This window comes from Neolamprologus multifasciatus, chromosome 19 (genome assembly GCF_963576455.1).
Source record: "Neolamprologus multifasciatus chromosome 19, fNeoMul1.2, whole genome shotgun sequence".
NCBI classification, from domain to species: Eukaryota; Metazoa; Chordata; class Actinopteri; order Cichliformes; family Cichlidae; genus Neolamprologus; species Neolamprologus multifasciatus.
Genome location: NC_140457.1, coordinates 12,762,318 through 12,780,859, shown reverse-complemented (window position 1 = coordinate 12,780,859; position 18,542 = coordinate 12,762,318). Strand labels below are relative to the sequence as shown.

Below are 18,542 nucleotides of genomic sequence, written 5' to 3'. Positions count from 1 at the left end.
TGGGCCATACTGACGTGAGAGCATCACACAGCTGCTGCAGATTTGTTGGTTGCACATCCAATGATGCTAATCTTTTATTCCACTACATCAAAAGATTCTCTACTGGAATGTGACCAGAGGGCATTTAAGTACAGTGAACTAATTGTTATGTTCAAGGAATCAGTTTGAGATGATTTCAGTTTTCTGACACGCCATTTTATTTTCTGGACACAGCCACCAGAAGATGGTCATAAAAGGATGGATGGATGGATTCTCTGTAAATCTCAATAGATCAGCAGTTTTGGAAATACTCACACCAGCCCAACCCTAAAACCAATAACCATACATACTAAAGTCATTTGAATCTCCCTTCTTCCCCATTTTAATGCTCACTTTGAGCTTCCGAAGATTATCATCTATGTCTCTAAATGTACTGAACTGGCTAAATAGACTAACCAGTTGAACTTGTGTATCTAAAAGAGCGCCCAGTGAGTGTATGCTTATTTTTTTCTTCATAGGCACACACATAAAGCTTTCAGATACCTGATTTCAACTATATAAGCAACAAGAATAAATCACTTCACTAAAAATAGAAAAATAACAGCCAAGCCAAACATCAGTAAAATACAGGGAGCAGTTTGCGTTAACATTCCTCAGCACTGACAGCCAAAACATGCGGCGTGTATATTAGTAAGATGAGGAAAAAAACTTCATAATGCCTCAAAACATATACAAAAAAGTAACCAATCAATCACAAATGAGTGTGTTTACATATATATATAAAATAATCCATCCTCCCTTTGACTGCTCATATTTATCTTGTCAAATGAAAAAGATGTTCTTTACAGAGCCAGGCCAGCTGTTACCCTCTGTTTTCACTTTCTATGCTTCTGCAGAGTATAGCTTCACATTTACTGTAGAAAAGTGGTATCCACATTCTCATCTCCTTCTTAGGAAGAACTCGTATAAGTGCATTTCGCTAAATGTCAAATGTCATTGGCAACTGATTCCTGTTCACATCTTTTTTGATGTGAAAGATTCCCCAGCTAAAGCTTGAGAACATTCCCATCATTGGAGAATTCCCAGTTGCATGAAAGGGGCTAATGTTAACTGGACCGTTGTCAGCCGACCTTACTCATTACAGTTACTACATCCTGAGTTTGAAATCATTTGACTACAAAAATTAAAAAACAACAACAACACTTTTTCCATATTTTATGACTAGGAGGCAGCGAGGTGGTGCAGTGGTTTCCATTTTTGCCTCATAGAAAGAAGTTCCTTGGATTAAAGTCCACTGGCTACCTGGGCCCTTTCTGTATGAAGCTTGTATGTTCTCTCTGGATACTCCAGCTTACTCCCAGAGATATGTATGGGGTTAGGTTAATTGGTGATTTTAAACTTGCCATGAGTGTAAATGGTTAGACTGGTGACCTGTACTGGGTTTACTCTGCATTTTTGCCCTATGACACAGCCGGAATAGGTTCCAACACTCGCCCCGGCAACTGGATAAACACAAAGTGGATGTATGAATGTGTCTTTACATATAAATAAAACATAATAATGACATTTTTGATTAATAAATATTATGTACTTCCCTTCCATGACACTAAATCGTTGACGAAATGTAAGGGTCACACTCCACAGGACAGTAGGAGAAATCCACAAAGATAGAAGGGAGAAACTGTGAAAATGATGTAGTGAAATTATCTGAAGAATCACTGGGCTGACGGATGTTGTTAGACTGCAGCAATGAGTCAAAGCTGCTTTGAGAAAAAGGATGCTTGAGGGAACTGATTTCTGTTGTGCGAGAAGGTAAAACAGCAGAAGAAGATATACTGCTTAAGTCAGAGAAGGAAGCGGGGATCTGATGGGGCTGCAGAAAATGATGCAAGGTTTTCTGTTCATCCTTGGGCTGTGACTGAGATGGCTCGCTGGCTCCACCTAGCTGCAACTTAGCATCATTGACGTTAGCTGTCTGCCAGTTGTACTGGTCACAGGAGAGGTGCATAAGAGGCCCGGGAGTATTCTGGAGCGGTCTGGATAACATGACACTGGAGTAATCTGAGCAGCAGGGGGAAAGATCAGTTGCAGACCTTCTGGTTAATGTTTTCCCTGATCTACTTATGTCAAGTGGAGACCGGAGACTGGAATATGTTCGCAGATTACAGACACCCTGATAGCTGTGGTCCTGATCCAGGCTGGAGTTCTCCAGCTCACCAAGCACAATGACGTCAGAGTATTTGACTGCAGGCTTCTCCGGCAGCACAAGAGGATTCATACTCTGTGGGAAAAAAAGCAATGAAGTCAGACATGCTATCACTATTCTAGGCTCTTTGCACTGCCACTGCTAAGCACCGTACTTTAGAATTTTAAAACAGAACTAACAAGAACTGTAAAAATGGCAAAAAAGCACAGACTGCTTTCTCTGTCTGCTTGTGTCTCCTGTTCACGTATGTGGCAGCTGAAATGTGAAATACAGAAATTCAAACTGAAATGAACCTACTTTGAAAGACTCTTTAATCTGAATGGGTCATTGTCATTTCAGCTGGCAAAACAACTGCAATTTCATAAAAAATGGCTCTGACTAGTTGTGTATTGTTCAAATAAAAGTATTAATGTTTATATTTCCTTTTTTGACATCAAATCCCAAAGAACTCGAATATCAGCTAGTGTGATAATCGCTGTGATGCAGTAAAAATGCATAATGTTGGGAAGCTGTGCTGTGTTGTAATCATTATATGTTGGCCCCAGCACAGCAGACTAGACTTGAAGGGAGGCTGTATGACAGTCAGAGGCGGTGTCAGGTGTTGCATAGTTGGTATGCTGAGTGCACTGGAAAGGCTGGACTATGCTGGATGTTACTGTAACAACGAAGACTCTGTATAAGTGAGCACCCAGGAGAGCTGTCTGTCTCTCTCTGTGTGTGTCTTTGTTTTTTTAAATTTGTTTTTGGTCTGTCTCTGGTCTTTTCTGTCTTTTTCCGCTGATGTGCATGTGCTTAAGGGTTGATACCCTAGATTTTAGCTTCACTGTTCTGATGTTTTTTCGTTTATTTGACTCTGCTCTTTTTGTAGACACTCAATAAACATTGCAATGAACTCTGCATTTGTCCAGAGAATCTTTTTTTTTTTTTTTTACTCTCCTTTGATCTATAAAGTTGAATACACAAGTGACCGGCCAGAGAAAGTTTATCAGCTTGGCTCCAATGACCCACTTTGGGAGACAGCCTCAAGTGGCCATCTGAGGAAATGCAGTTCTTGGCACTTTGCATTATGTGGCTTGGTTCCCACTGACAGTAGCCTTAAAATGGATCGACAACGGGTATTTTCACTTTCAACTAATTGGGCAGCATATTTGTTTTCTCATCAAACATTACTTAACAGCAGTGATTTGTTTTACAGTATTTCCAGCCACAGATTGGTACAATAAAGTCTGCCCTTTTGAATAGCGGTAAGCTCCATAGAACAAACAGAACAAATGTCAGGCTTTTGCAACTCAAACAATACATGAAAGAAGGATCAATTGATTATTGGGTTTATTGTGATTGGCTGAAAAAACCTGATTTACCTCCAAGGTAGTTTTAGGGGCCCAGTGGGACAAGCTACTGTTGGAGGGATCAGGGACATCTTTACACAGCTTCTCTTTCACACTAAACATCACAGAAAATATAAATAAATAAATAAGTAAATAAAAAATGTAAAAATTCATCTCAAGGCTTTGCATGCAATAGCTATATGTTTGTATAAGATAGATATTTAAATGGATATCTTACATTCCATGCTGTGCTAGGCAGGCCATCAGTATCAGTGCCAATATCGTCAGCACGAGTGGAACGACCACATACATCACTACCGAGATTTCCTCAGAGCCTTCAAAAACACATAATGTTGTTAAATATAAAGGTGTGTGTGTTTTATGCTTTCTTCTTTTTTTACTTTTAAGGTTCATTTAAGTTTGTCCTCACGTATGTGCACATTAGCCATGGTCCCAGTTTCTCCGGCGCCAGCCTCAGTATTGGCCTGCATGAAGATGGCGTAGTTACCGGGTGACAGATTCTGCAGCGTGTAGCTGCGAGCATGACCAGGCACAAAAACACCTAAATAAACATGAGAAGCTATAATTGGCAAAATGTGATAAGGTAGGCGATCCATCAAGTCATAACAAATGGAAGGAAAAACAAACATCAAGCCTTTTACCCCTTTTTTCTCGGTTAACTTCATCCTCAAAGGAAAACAAAGACAAGTCGGTTTAACCTTGCACTTCCAAAAGGATTGCTTTTAATAAAGCGGTGTTTAAAAAAAATGCATGATGTATTTAATCTGTAGTTTTTCATCTATGCTTCACATATCCTTTTGCATCGTAGCATGTTTTTTATGAGTCTGAGGACATGAAGTGGCTCAGACCGCTGCATAGTAAAGGTTTAGTATTGTTAGTCGTGTTTCTGCTGTGTAAATCCGAGAGTGGCTGTTTTGTGATTATGGTAGTTTACAGTACTGTGAAAAAGTCTTACCCCTCATTTCTTTTTATTTTGCTACCAAAACGGGAAGCAGGTGCACCAATTTATTGAAACATATGCAAACAGACATGGAAATACAGTATCTATGTAAATGTTGAGGTCGGGGCTCTGGGGAAGCCACTGTGAGGGGGGGGGGGGGGGGGGGTGTTTCTATCCAAGAATGTTTATAGTGCACTGGCAGTGTGAGGTTTTTTTTTTCTCATATTGACAAAATGAAGACACCTAATCAGATGCTTTCCAGGCAGATCAAAATCTGACTTTAAGTTTCTGTGTAATTTCATCAATCTCATTGAGACTGGGCTAAAATACAGCCTCAACCCGTGACAGAGCCTCCAGTGTTTTACAGATGATTGTTGACACTCACTGTTATACCTCTCCTGAACTTCTCCATATGTTTTGATGACCAGTTGAACAAAAAAACTAATACCGCTCATTTCCTGTAGATAGCATTTGGTTTTTTGGCCTGCCACATCTTCTTTTGTCCTTCCTTTGTCCAGCTGCCTCAAATGCCCAAGGACACACTGCACATCGTGCCAGAATATGCAAAGGTTTCTCTCCCACTCTCCTTTTTCTGAGAATATGCAAATGTTTCAGCTAATACCTCTTAGGAGATCACCTTGTTGGTGCAAAGACATTATTTTATGACTGTGTTATCTTTGGCATTTTTTTTTTACATTCAAATAACAAAATGGGGGAAAAAAAAAAAGCATTAAATGGCTTGAGAAACAATACCAAAAAAAATTCATAGAAACAAAACATATCATGTACAAGGACCGAACTTAAAATTTGTAAAAAGCAGCCAATTTGCAGCCAAATATGGAGAACTATTGCTCAGGACCACGTTCTTTTTTTGTACAATGAAGTACTCATAAACTGCTGACTCGTTTATACAGCGATGAAGTTGTTAAAAATAACAAGTATAGGGTCTTTATAATATAAAGCACCTGTGAAGCTGGAGTCTGCTACAGCGGTGATTTGACTAAATGTCTGCATGCTAACGTGCTAATGGTGACAATAAAAACATCCTGATGTTTAATAGGTTTAGTATTTGCACAAACCAAAGTAATGCAAAAATGATCACCCTGATGGTTGATATGCTGTTACATTTCACAACATTTTTTACTATTATAGTTTGGAAATGTCACTAAAAATGTGCCAAGTTCATGAAAAAGTCTGCCATTATCAGTAAATCTATGTTTGCCAAGTAGATGCTGGATGTTAAACTGAAAGACAATTGCAGCTTGTTGGAGTGAAATGAAACAAAAATCAGATACTATGTAAGGCCATTTTCATCTTGTTGCTGATCACTTTTGTGCGGCTGTGTATAAAGTAAAGGTGTGTCTTCATATGTGTGTCAGGGACTCACTCCTTGCGGGCTGGTCTCTGGTTCTGTAGTACAGAGTGTAGTTACGGAGGAAACCACGAAGAAGCTCCACAGGTACAGGACTCCAGGTGAGCTCCACCATGCCGCCTGAGATCTGCTGCACTTTTACGTCAATACCAGCTGAGGGTGCTGTGCGGACAGAAACGAAAGCAGGCAGTGCGATGATGGCGATGATAACTAAACCACATGTTGTAAGAAAAAGGCTATACCCTTATTTCCCAACACCATCCAATCTGATTAAATTGTTTGCACCAGGAAACTGAGATGATATCATCTTGCCCACGAGTAGGTGACCTCCTTCCGTGACAGTGCGCAGCATTTCTATTCTTTTAAAGCTCTTTGAGTGTTCAGATAGAGTATAAAAGCCAGTCCATTTACCCCTGTTGAGCATCTTGAGACAATGTCCCTCATTTTGACTGGCTCTGCAGAACATGCACTTTTCTAATGTCTGCCTTTTTATTATAATGAAATCAAGTTTTAGCCTATCTAATGTGAAGCCAATCAGTGAAAGTTGCAAATTACCATAAAGTCACAAGCTTTGCAGATTTTAATGAATCTGACGGAAACTCTATTTTCAGAAAAACAGAGTTTTTGTCCTTTTTGCTATTGTTATTTTTTTAATTTTGCACCAAGGGAAACTGTGAAATGAAGTGTGCATGCCATAAAATTGTAAGCCAAAGCTACATTCAAATATAACACATCTGCCTACATCCAAAAACTGTTTACACATTGTTGTTGCTACGCATTTAGTTTGTTGGGGTCTAGTCACCCTATCTATATGTAAAGATGGACTGGGAGATTTTTATTTATTTATTTTTAATGAAAAATATGCTGTGTTGAGCTCACTAGATCACTGTCATGACTTAATCAGCACCAACACAGATTCAGCCAACAAAAGAAAAAATTAAAACAGCAGCTAAAAGTGACTTGTTTGTGTTGCAATTAGCCTTACCATCCATATCAGCAATGGCGTGATGATGGTTTTCATGATATACAACACGAAGTCATTGGCTTTCATAATGCACAGAGATTATAGTGCAACTCATCTTAAGCATCAATGCTGCCATTCAACTTCTGATTTACCTTCAAAGAAAATATTTATATATATTTCTACTATTCATTCATTGTCCACATGAATTGCACAGTTTTGTAAGAGTCTACTTCAGTTGTTAGTTGGATTACTTTGAATATTAGGAACTAATTTGCAAGAACATTTTTTAAGAGGTGGAGCTTGGGCCAACTTGAAATTCGCCCTTGTAGCTGCGAAATTATTCGTTTAAAAAAAGAAAAGGTGCATCTTAAACAGACGACCTTGAGAGTAGCAGTCACACGCACGATGGGGAAATTGTGAAGCATTGTGTATTTTATTTTTCTTACTGTGTTTTTCACAGTAAGAAAAATACACAACCCTCAAAAGCCAAATAACAATCACATTGAGGTTGAAAGGCTACTTTAAAGCTCAGCATGAAACAACTGCAGTGTTGCACAGACTACATACTTCCTTGCCGTGTGTACGTGTAGAGCGTTGTGTTTTTCCCCGCTCCTCGTTCGCCATACACGGCTCTCACAGAAACAGCATAACGCTCCATTGGCTTTAATCCCTCTGAAAAGAGATCAAACATGAAAGACACTTTACTTCTCTGCTCTGTGTCTTCCTCATAAATCATCATCTTGATAAGTGGATATTAAGATTGATGGCGCCACAGTTTTAAACAGGCAGAGCTGTATTTTACAGGATTACCTGTGATAACCAGCGATGTCTGGTAGCGATTCAGCTTTTCCCAGTGTAGCGCGCTGCTATTTTTCTCTCTCACCGCAAACCACTCCACCACATAGCTGCTCACAGATGCATCACTTAGAATCACCCACCGAACCTCCAAGCTACTGTCGTTCAGAGGAGTTGCAGTAATGTGGCTTGGGAATGGTGGCTCTGTGGAGCGAGCGAGGAACAAGATGACTACCACGGGATTTAAAAACCAATTGTTAGTGCATCAAAAAAAATTTCTGGCGTCTCTTGTTTGATATTGGTCCCTTATAATGTCATAAATTACCAAAAGTCAGATTAAACAATGGTGTCGGTAAATAATGGTGTATCTGCACCATTATTAGTACAGTTTGCTGTCTAATTTGTTCACAGGATTTCTTTTAGTGTAATACCTTCCCTTCCGCCAGTGAAAGATCTCTTTATGACCGACGAATTAACTTTTAACAAATGCAGATAACAAATGCACCAAAAGGCTTTGAAAGGTTCAAAGACCTTCTTTGGGTCCTGTCATGCTTTGCTCCTCAAAAGAACTTTGTCTGCTGTTTCTTTTAAACATGGATAATAACACACTATTCAGTCTTTCCTTTATACTGTTTATATTGTGTCATGTTTATATTATATAAACTCTGTGTTTTTAAAAGTCCTATACAAATAGTTATTATTTTTATTATTATTATTTCGTAGTAAGAATCAGCCGCATGACATCTGGCGTGTCACTTTATTAAGCATTTTTGTTTCCTGAATTCAGGTTTAGGTCAGGCAGGCTGTTCCTCCCACTCACATCCTCCAGGTTACACTGTCAGTGTCCATATGGGCTCTGAAGTCCCCAAGTAGGACAAGTAAGTCTCCGGCTGTGGCACATTTCAGCACTCCAGTCAGGGACCTGAAGAAGGCCAGGCACTATGCTCGACTGACCCAAAGGCGCAGGGAATCAACCTTCTCGTTTAGTGGGGAAAACCCCAACGTGCAGTCGTTGAACTATATATACCCACCAGAGTCCAACCCCTCTTTAGCAGACTGGTTCCTGAACCCAAGTTGTGGGTTGAGGTGAGCCCAACTATATCTGGCTGGTATCACTTGGCCTCAAGTACTAGGCTCGGGCTAAAGAGGGGATATTCCATGTGTCCAATTTCAGCAACTGAGAATCAGATTGTCAAGTCTTTGACAGCTGCCTAATCCCTTAGTTATACTTCAATAGGCTCAGGCTGCTCCAGTAATGCACTGAAGCCCCCCCCCCTCCGTGCTTATGCACAACAATTGCATTAATTGTTGGCGATTGTTAAACTCTGTTGCTCTCTTCCAGAATGTGTCTTTTGTCCTCCCCTCTGCTCTCTTCTCTTTCCTCTCACCTAACCGGTCGCTGCAGGTGGTCTTTACCCTGCAATACAATGCACCTTGAGGCAACTGTCATTGTGAATTTGCTCTATATAAATAAAAATTAAATTAGACTGAATTATGTGGTTGCCTCTTTTGAGTGAGACATGAATACTCTGGTCTACAACTTGGAAAGAATAGGGAAAAGAGAAATAATGGGTGGGGTGGCATTCCTAACTCGGGCATCTTTGTGTTACAGATAAAAATACGGACAGAGATCTTTTAACTACTCCGCAAAAACCTTTTGTGGGAGCCAACTGCCAAATGTCGTCATTATAAGTAGGAACCGCATTATTAGAAACATGTAAGATTCATGACGTTTCCATGGCATGTCAATAAACATGTCACGTTTAATTGGAAAATTTGTCAAAGACCAATAATTAGGTCATAATTAATAATTAATAAGTTACTTTTAGTATAATCCTCAAAGACAATGTATTAGAAGTGCATTTGGTCAACCGTGTGCAACTTCAGTAATTATCAGATAATGATAATAATGCAGAAAGTCATCTTTTACTAAACAGCGATGCCTACCTGTTTCAGAGGATCCATGCAACAAAATCTTAGATTTTGGTGACACACCAGCAGAGGTGGAGGCCGTCAGAGTGCAGAAGGAACGCCCAGCAGGAAGGAGCAAGCTACAGGATGTACTCAAATGGTGCAAATATTTGCAGCTCCCATGATCACTCAAGATTGGAGTGGTTTCTGTCTGGCAAGTCACGTTGTAAAACATAATTTTGCCATTGGCCAGAAAATGAGGTAAGGGCTAAAAACAGAAAGAGAAAGCAGTGACTCAAAGCGATGTAATATTACTGAGATTTTAATTAAGCAATCCTGTTATATAAACACAGATTTTTAAATTCTCTCTCCGTTTTCTCGGGCTGTCTCAGTCTTACTCTAAACCTGAATCAAACTTAAATGCGATAAACGAGTAAGTTTAGGGAGACATAAAAGAAATTAGAGACAGCGTAAAGGGTGGAATGGTGATTAAAAACAAATTGAATCCCAAAGATTATTAAACAGTAAAGCTCAGAGTGATAGTCATAAGATATTAAACTAGCGAGCTCAAACTCCCAGGCAATTCAACACACACACACACACACACCTTCCAAAGCAGAGAGACGAGTCTCCATCCATTCCTGTGATTTTGTTTCACTCGTCTCCAGAATACTGGTGCTGTAGATGGAGCTGATAGGCGAAAAGAGGGGAAAACATACAAAAATAATTTGAATGAGATCCACCAGAACATCGAGGGACACAGTGAAACTACCTGCTGGCAGTGAACAATTTCAGATTTGTCTTCTACAGCAGGGGTGCTTCCTGTTAAGGAATGATCTAGCTCTTTGCCATTTGTGTCAGCAATTGCTGACACATAACAACACAGGTGGGAGACATGACGGATGTGATACTACAGTTTATTTGAACTGTGTCTATGATGTCCTTAACACATAGCTGTCTTCACTGTTATTTTTGCCACATAATCAAATCTAGTTCAGAAACAGAGCCTGGAAGCTGGCATGGGCAGCGGTGCCCAAGTATTCATTCTAGGTCATGGTACTGAGGGTTGGTTGGTTTATTTGAGCGGCAGCTGGTCCACCATTTACATGTTAGGTAGAGTCAAACATCTCAAAAAATGATTGCACGTCGCTGACCTGGAAATTGGTACTGAAAGACAAATAAAAATAAATGAATAATAACCGTCTCTCTGCATCTTTGTTTTCTGACAGCTTCCCACTGTCCATAAAATAGACTAGAGCGTAAAAAAGCATATGAATGCATTTGAAATGAGAAACACACGAAAAGATTCTAGAAGGTTCATCTAGGTTTGTGTAGCTGGTCCACATTTGGGTTTTGGACTGACTGAGTGGGGTGGCTGTAGCTCATTCGGTAGAACAGGTCATGTACTAATCGAAAGGTTGGTGGTTTGATCCCTGGGTGGCAAGATACTAACCCCCACTAACCTCCATCCATCGGCGTGTGAATGGATAGAAAATGCATAGAAAAAGTGCTTTCTTGAATGGGTGCATGTTGTATAAAGCACTTTGAGTGCTCCAGGAGAGTAGAAAAGACCTATATAAAAATCAGTGCATTTACCATTTACTTAGGACATATCAACTTTGTGATCATAAACATAAAGTTGCTGGGGATGTGGCACTAAGCACTAAACCATCTTGGCTTCATTAGAACTAGGGCACAAAGTGTAGTCGTTAGCCATTGTCATTAGTAAATTAGTGTTCTTGATGGGCACAAGCTGTGCTGTGGAAGCACTGAATGGAAAACAAGCTCCTTCTGGAGTACAACCAGTTGTAAAGGAGAGAGATGAGGCAATATGATTAATCGAGAAGGACATTTTTTAAACGTATGCAACTGGGAAGAGAATATCTTGCAGACATATATATATATATATATATATATATATATATATATATATATATATATATATATATACATATATATATATATATATACATATATATATATATATACACATATATATATATACATATATATATATATATATATATACATATATATATATATATATATATATACATATATATATATATATATATATATACATATATATATATATATATATACATATATACACATATACATATATATATGTGTGTGTGTGTATATATATATATATATATATATATATATATATATATATATATATATATATACATACACATATACATATATACACACATATATATATATATATATATAATGGATTGCATTTATACAGCGCTTTGAGGGCCCCGCAAAGCGCTGTATAAATGCAATCCATTATTATTATTATTATTATTATTATTATTATTATTATTATTATTATTATTATTATTATTATTATATGTAGGGATGGAGTTGTCGTGCTACCACAACCAAGATGAGTGGTTAATAGATGGAAAATAATTATTTAAAAGGGGTCTTTTCCTCCCCCTATGATTGTTTTTATAATCTTCCTTTAGTTATCATTATTACTAGGATCCAACAGTGGATTTAAGCAGAAGCATAGCAACCATTTCCTCTCACCATCTTCTGCTGTCCTTCCCTGAAGTGCTTTGCTCCACATGCTCCATGGACTTGCAGGGCCACGGTAACGGTGGCGAAGCCTGATGGTGTATTCTGCATCAGGTCTAAGGTGACAAACCAGGACAGAGTAGCCTTCCATTGTCACATTTCTGATCTGAAAATCAAGCTGTATAGCAAAAACAAAAAAGAATGAGGTTGTGAAGAAGCAATACATACAGTCTGATGTTTTGTGAAACAATTTAATATCAGTAAATATTTAAAGTGACTTATTATGCTTTCCAACAAAGTCTTGCACTTTTTTTTCTATGTTCTGCTGCTTAAAAATGTAACATTCTAAACACAGAAGTGGTGCTGAAGAGGAAGAAAACAGAATGTGTGAAGTTTTGGTTTCTGCAGGTGTGAAAATGAATGAACGTCTTATTTCTGCATGTGCATGCAGTTATAGTAGCGGCTCACCTGCTCAGTCACTGTTTCAATTTGTGAATTCAGATTTCCCTGCTGGATTTCATTGTTAGACACAGGAAAGTCTGATGATACGCGGCTCCAAGTTACATTCAGACACTGAGGAGAGCCACGAACTTCTGTTACGTTGTTCAGGGTGGCTGGAGGCAGCATCACTGAGAAATATGGGAAGAGAGACGTGAGGCATGAGCGATGAGATGGGATAAGCAAAGGGAAAGCAAAACTACCGTACCTTCTGTCCTGCCGGGCTGACATCGAGGGTGCGATGAAAAGCTCTCGCTTCCACCGTGTGCTGTGACTGTGATGCAAAAGTCAATCCTTGAAGTTGAACCATTAAGTCCTATTGTGCAGGTGGTTTCATGCGTGGTGCAGGTGTATGTCTTTTTTGCAGACCTGTTGGCACTTTGACAGAAACAAACATGCACCTACAAGGTCAACGGAGCGCTATTACATGAAAAGAGAGTGATGTTCCAAAAAAAGGCATAAAACCACAAACCCACACAGAAACATGTTGTTCAAATTCACAGTTTTGCATACATCTTGAATAGTAATATCAGCTATATATATATTTTAAAAAAACCTAGAACAAAAAAAACCACTGAGGAAGTGGAAACTGTGTCGAAGCATATCAAATCTCCCATCAAAGCCTCACACGAATGTCATTTTCAAAGGTGATTACACACAAAAGGATTTGCATAGGCACAATGAATTACCATCAAACAACAACACCAGCTCCAACTTGCAAACCTGCCTGCGTGCCAAAGCACAACGGTGGACCACTGCTGAACGGAGACTTGGGTAATCTCAATGAAATGGATCATTCTGAATCAGCACACGCAACATCTCACTGAGAAGAAAAATGCAATGAAAAAAACAACAACCCAAAACTGAGCCTGCCATGACAGATATCAAACTTACATCTAAGACAGTATCAGACAGTTTGCTTCCTGCTTAGCAGCAGCTGCAGAGAAATTTTTTAAAGGACCTAAAGCCATTTCTCAAGTTGAATTTCACAGTCATTAAAACATTAAATTAAAGCCGTTCGTCAAACTCTTTCTAATAATGACCTCTCTTTAATAATAACAGTGATAAAGGATTTGGCACTGGTGACGCAAACTCATACAGAATGATTAGTAGCACAAATCTTTAACAAATTAAACCTGCAATAACTGATCTGTCTTTTCCACTCACAGACAGCGCACACAAGTGCTGAACGCACCGACAAGCACAATTTGCAATTATGGACAAGCTTTATCGCTTACTTGTAGATCTGTTACTGGTCTCCTGGCAAAAGTGCAACATTCACACTTGTATAAGTTTGCTTTTAGCTATACGTTTTTGTTTCTTTAACTGGCATTTTTTTCTTAGCAAACAGCTGCATGTTGTAGCCTGAAAGACAGGTAAGAGCAGTAAGTGTTCATCATAATAGTAAAATTATGAGTCAGTCTGTGAAACAATGACCTGAAACTTTCCCTTACAGTCCCGTAAAGCTGAGCAGAGCTCAGGTGTTAAGTTCCCTGGAGGTTAATGATAACATGCCCGATGTTTTCATGTTGTTATACACTGAATGTTTTGTTTCAGTGTAGAATAAAGATGCAAGATTAAAAAACTAAAATTACAAAAGGTTTTCCGTGTAGCCAAAGGCTGATTCTTGTAAGGGTTTTTCATCTTTGCCGCCATTGCCCCAAAAGACATCAACAGCGAGTTCTTTTATTGAGAAAAGCTGTTTTTTTTAGACACAGAAAATGATCAATTTCAAACATTTTTTTTAAAAAAAGATACATCTTCAGAAAGACTGAGTGGTACTTTGGACTTTTCATGGGGTTAGTGGACATTGTTAATCTACCAATGTTATACATCAAAAGGGAGAACTTGAGTGAATGAAAGAACAAGAAAAACAAACAAATGGGAAACAAAAGACCTAGTCAACAGGGTGATGAATATGAAAAATGATGTAAATTATAGGCTGCAGGCATCAGATCTCCGAAGAACAACACTGAAGATTTGTGTGTGATGGCCTTTCCAAAATTAAAATACTGTATTATAACATTTTTCAAATGATTGTGTTAAACCTTACAACTGATTCTGATTAGATACTCTGATTAGGGTCTATAAAATCATGATCACAAAAATAGATTTTTAGGTTGTTTCTTTTTCACTTTCCTTATCTACATATTATTCAAATGTCTTTGTCTTTCTTTTTATGTAAAAGAACATTTTGTCTCACCTAGATATCTTCTCAACCTGCAGAGTGTATTTCGTTGTTGGCGTGTCTCCGGGCTCCCAGTGGCAGGTGACATTAACTCGATGTATGAACACACAGCCGATTAGCCGAGGGGGTCGGGGGAAGGCCGTGGATGTTGTAATGCAAAACACTGGAAGCATTGAGAGTGGCTGGAGTTAATGACATGGAAAAGCACATGTTGCAGTTCATTGATAAGGATGAGTGTGGTTTTTAGTTTATTGTGTGGTGTAGGCGGGTAAAAGTGGATTTTAAAAAAATAAAATAAAATAAGGACCTTTTATCTATGAGCCAGTCGTTGCATGTCAGCACTCGTGCCTTGCAGTACCTTTATTAAGCAGACTCATCCTTATTAGCAGGATTTATACTGATGCCAGTCTCTTTTGAAGTTTTGATTGATTATGTGTGCTGAAAAAGAATGAGGCTACGCACATTTTAAGCATCAGCGCAACTGTTTTATCATCTCAGAGTGTGAACACAGTGCAGAGAAAGGCTTTCATGTGACTCAGGTATGCAAAACCTCCACTGCCCAAGTCTGACTCACTGTTTTCAAATTTGGGATGGTGAAAAAGAGATGATGAGAGGAATTAATTAGCTTTGAGCCATTTATAAGTTATTTTACCTGAGGTTACAACAGTGGTTCAGGCAAGACGGAACAATATCCTTTCTTGGCTCCTACTGCCATAGCTTGTTTTGCCTGCTGGGTATACCTGTCGTAAGCCAATATAATCATACGCTGGTACAGGTGGACTGATTTCTTCAGAATGATGATAATGCTGACATTCGGGGACTTTTAGCTGTCTCAACTCACCAATCTGCTGCAAGATTAAAGCTAAAAAGAGGCAAAACTTTAAACCGATGATGCATAAATAGGGGATCTGGAGCTGAACTGCAGTTTCTGGCCTCAAGGTGTATACTGGGGATCCTTTGAATCCAGTGGGTTACACACTGGGGCCTGCATGGATCAGGCTAGTTCCAGTGTAGATGGTCGAGTGGACTGGGCTAAGGGGGAGACTGCAGAGAGATTCAACACCTTGGGCTCTTAGTTGTGTTTCCAAGCTGTTCCTCAGTTGTTTTTCTGGAGTGGCAGGATGCATTCCACTGCTGGGGGAGGACACTGCTGATAGGCAGAGCTCGTGTGATGGGTGTGCATTAGTGCAAGTAGCACTTTCGTGAATGTCTTGCAAGCGGAACATTGCATTGCAACAGGTTTAGTGCTATTGAAGTCCGCTGTCACCTATGTTAATAATAATAATAATGTGCCACTTACGACATGCTTCTAGTCATCCGACAAATGCTTGCCGAATTACGCACTCCGTGTTTTGGTCTTCACAGGCTTAAATAACAAAATGTTGTGCTCCACTGCATTCACTCACTTGTTGATAAGCTTGTCTGCTAATTGGTGTTTTATGGGTATTATACAGTAGAATAACAAAACGGTGTGGTATAAAACCAGAAAAAATAACCTGGGAGGAAAGTAGAGGGATGTGGTGTGACATGTTGTGGTTGTAACTTTCTCATGCTTGGTGAGATTCTGTCATTTAAATAACAAATTATTACCCGGTTCCACTAACGACACTTCCAGAAATACCAGCACATCCTCACATATTGTTTGAAAGTTTGCGCTGGATGATAACAAACAGCAGAAAGATAACAAAGTTAAACATTACCCAGGACGAGTCCAGCCCCCAGCAGCCAGGTCCACAACACAGCTGGACTCCGCTCCATGAAGACCAACTGCTTTTTCACCCACTCACTCCCATCATGCTACATGCAAATCAAGGACTCTTCGAGGACTCTGCACGCTGTTCCGCAAAATTGCTAAAAAGATTTGTGAAGTGTCAGCACAGGATGCCTGATAATGAATAGCTTTAGTGGTTAGATTACATCATTTCCATTGAATGCATTTCTGTAAGTTAAAAACGGTTTCACTACAACATTTTTTTTACTGCTTTGAGTTCCTTGGCATTGCACCATAGAAAACGCACCAACCAATGTGACACATAGCAGTTTGTGCAAGTGACTTCCTAAAGTTTGTGAAAGTTTGCAAGTGGTGACTAGATCGATCACAATAAACAATTTCACATCTGACTTTTCCCCTTGACAGAAAACAAAGCTCCCCTCGGGGTGGGAGCTCTTACTCAGTGTGTAGGCGCACACCAATACAAAGCCACTCCAGATTTTTTGGTTATTTAAAGTCAGAATAGAAAACAGCATTTTAAAATGGATTATCATTATAGCCCATCTAATACATCTCTCACAATCTGATATATTGGTATCTGCATACATAGTAGCCTGAGTCAAGGGTCGTTGCAGTAAGCTGATACTGCTACCTAGTTACACTGCAAGCAAAGTAACCAATGGGCCAGATGTTGTGCTTTAAAAACATTGTGAACTTTATACATTTATTGATGTACTAATATCAGAACTTTTATATGCAAAAAAGTGCCAATCAGAATCGCCCATAACAAACTTCACTCTGAAATCTAAAGTTACATTTGTGCTAGATTCATAGTTTTCAGATTGAGGAGACAGTGACTGAGAGTTTTGGATGAAACTTGTTTTGGGTTCATAAAACAGTTTGATTATTTAATTTAATTATTTAAAGGAAGCTTAATTTCAGCTAAAGCACAGTCTGTGTAATATATAGAAGATTATAAACTATTCGCTGATTTACTGTGTTTAGTGCTTCTAAACACAGAAATGATATAGAATAGCTTTCAAGTATTCCACCTTTGCACGAATAGTATTATTAATAGACGTAAAATGCTTTAAATATATTGAAGAAAAAAAAATCAGGAAATTCTTAAGTCACACACTGGATCTTTATTAATCAAAACAAAATGATAAAACAAGTTCAGTAGAAATCAAAATCATCAAATATTTGAAGGTTGGAAGTTAGTCAGAGTTAAACATTGCTCAAGTCTTCCTTTTTTTTTATTATTATTATGCATATAAACGAATCACTGGACTACAGGATGACCCCAATAATTTTTTTTTATTGGATCACTGTTACTCCAATTTTTATTTGATGGGCTCTCGCAACCTGTTTCTATTGTAACTCAGCAGGTTCACAACAGGACAGCAACAGCTGGAGTACTTTGCCTTTCTGGTCATTCCTGATCACTTTCCACATTTATTTAATTTAATTTAAAATGCGTAATAGCGAAATGGTTACGATGCTTTTTATTTTCGCCTTTTCTTCTTTGTTTTTGACCAGCTGATCAAAATAGATTTGGGTAAAACATCGCAACAAAGTGAACTCGAAATTTGCAAATAATGGGCGATTTTTTTTTCGAACTGAAAAAGCCAACTTCTCAACCAACTCACGAATAACGATGCGCGAAAGCACCAATGAGAGCTCAAGGAATAAAGCAACAATCACTTTTAATCACTCATTATGAATTGTGGTAGCAGATTTTCTCGTCAACAAACCGCTAACACTTGAGCAGCTTGACAGGTTGTCTTTTTGTTTGCTTACTGAAGCGTTAATCACGTTAAAGAGCAGAACAAACATGCACTATGTGAGTTTCACCAAAGTTGCAATTCATGAAACGAAACGAGCGGCTGCAAAATGTCAAAATCCGAACTCCTCTTACCGGATTATGCCCGAACGATACCCGTCTCGTAGAGTTCATCTACAGCATTTGCGCAAAATCTGCCGCCTGTCACCTCGAAGTAAACACACCAGTACCGCCCCACTCCGTGCCCAATGTGTGGAGTGCTGTTGCCTAACTGCGGATCGAGGTCCCCCCAAACGGTCACTTTTATATAGCCT

At 38.9% G+C, this 18,542-nt stretch overlaps 1 protein-coding gene across 2 annotated transcripts; it reads right to left on the bottom strand.

Moving 5' to 3' along the window:
• Nucleotides 1-479: 479 nt before the first annotated feature.
• On the bottom strand, nt 480-18,506 carry LOC146496140 (interleukin-31 receptor subunit alpha). 2 transcript variants are annotated; one of them, XM_085142898.1, is made up of 15 exons: nt 18,364-18,506; nt 16,435-16,585; nt 14,750-14,897; nt 12,755-12,924; nt 12,517-12,677; nt 12,061-12,226; nt 10,124-10,206; nt 9,553-9,784; nt 7,621-7,809; nt 7,378-7,482; nt 5,862-6,008; nt 3,944-4,075; nt 3,752-3,848; nt 3,547-3,628; nt 480-2,260 (listed from the first exon to the last, which is right to left on the bottom strand). In XM_085142898.1, the coding sequence occupies exons 2-15, from the start codon at nt 16,490-16,492 to the stop codon at nt 1,586-1,588; spliced, it is 2,445 nt and encodes an 814-aa protein (XP_084999024.1). In that variant the 5' UTR covers nt 16,493-16,585; nt 18,364-18,506; the 3' UTR covers nt 480-1,585. The 2 variants fall into 2 exon arrangements, with proteins under 2 accessions (XP_084999024.1, XP_084999025.1); XM_085142899.1 differs by lacking the exon at nt 18,364-18,506 and having other exon boundaries at nt 16,435-17,440.
• Between the last annotated feature and the right edge of the window lie 36 nt (nt 18,507-18,542).

Bases quoted from the DNA above. Each gene is read 5' to 3' on its own strand.
- LOC146496140 (XM_085142898.1), bottom strand. From the start codon at position 16,492: ATGGAGCGGAGTCCAGCTGTGTTGTGGACCTGGCTGCTGGGGGCTGGA. The intron at 12,678-12,754 runs GTACGGTAGTTT...CATATTTCTCAG, and splicing joins TCAGCCCGGCAGGACAGAAG to TGATGCTGCCTCCAGCCACC. The intron at 7,483-7,620 runs GTAATCCTGTAA...ATCTCTTTTCAG, and splicing joins GACATCGCTGGTTATCACAG to AGGGATTAAAGCCAATGGAG.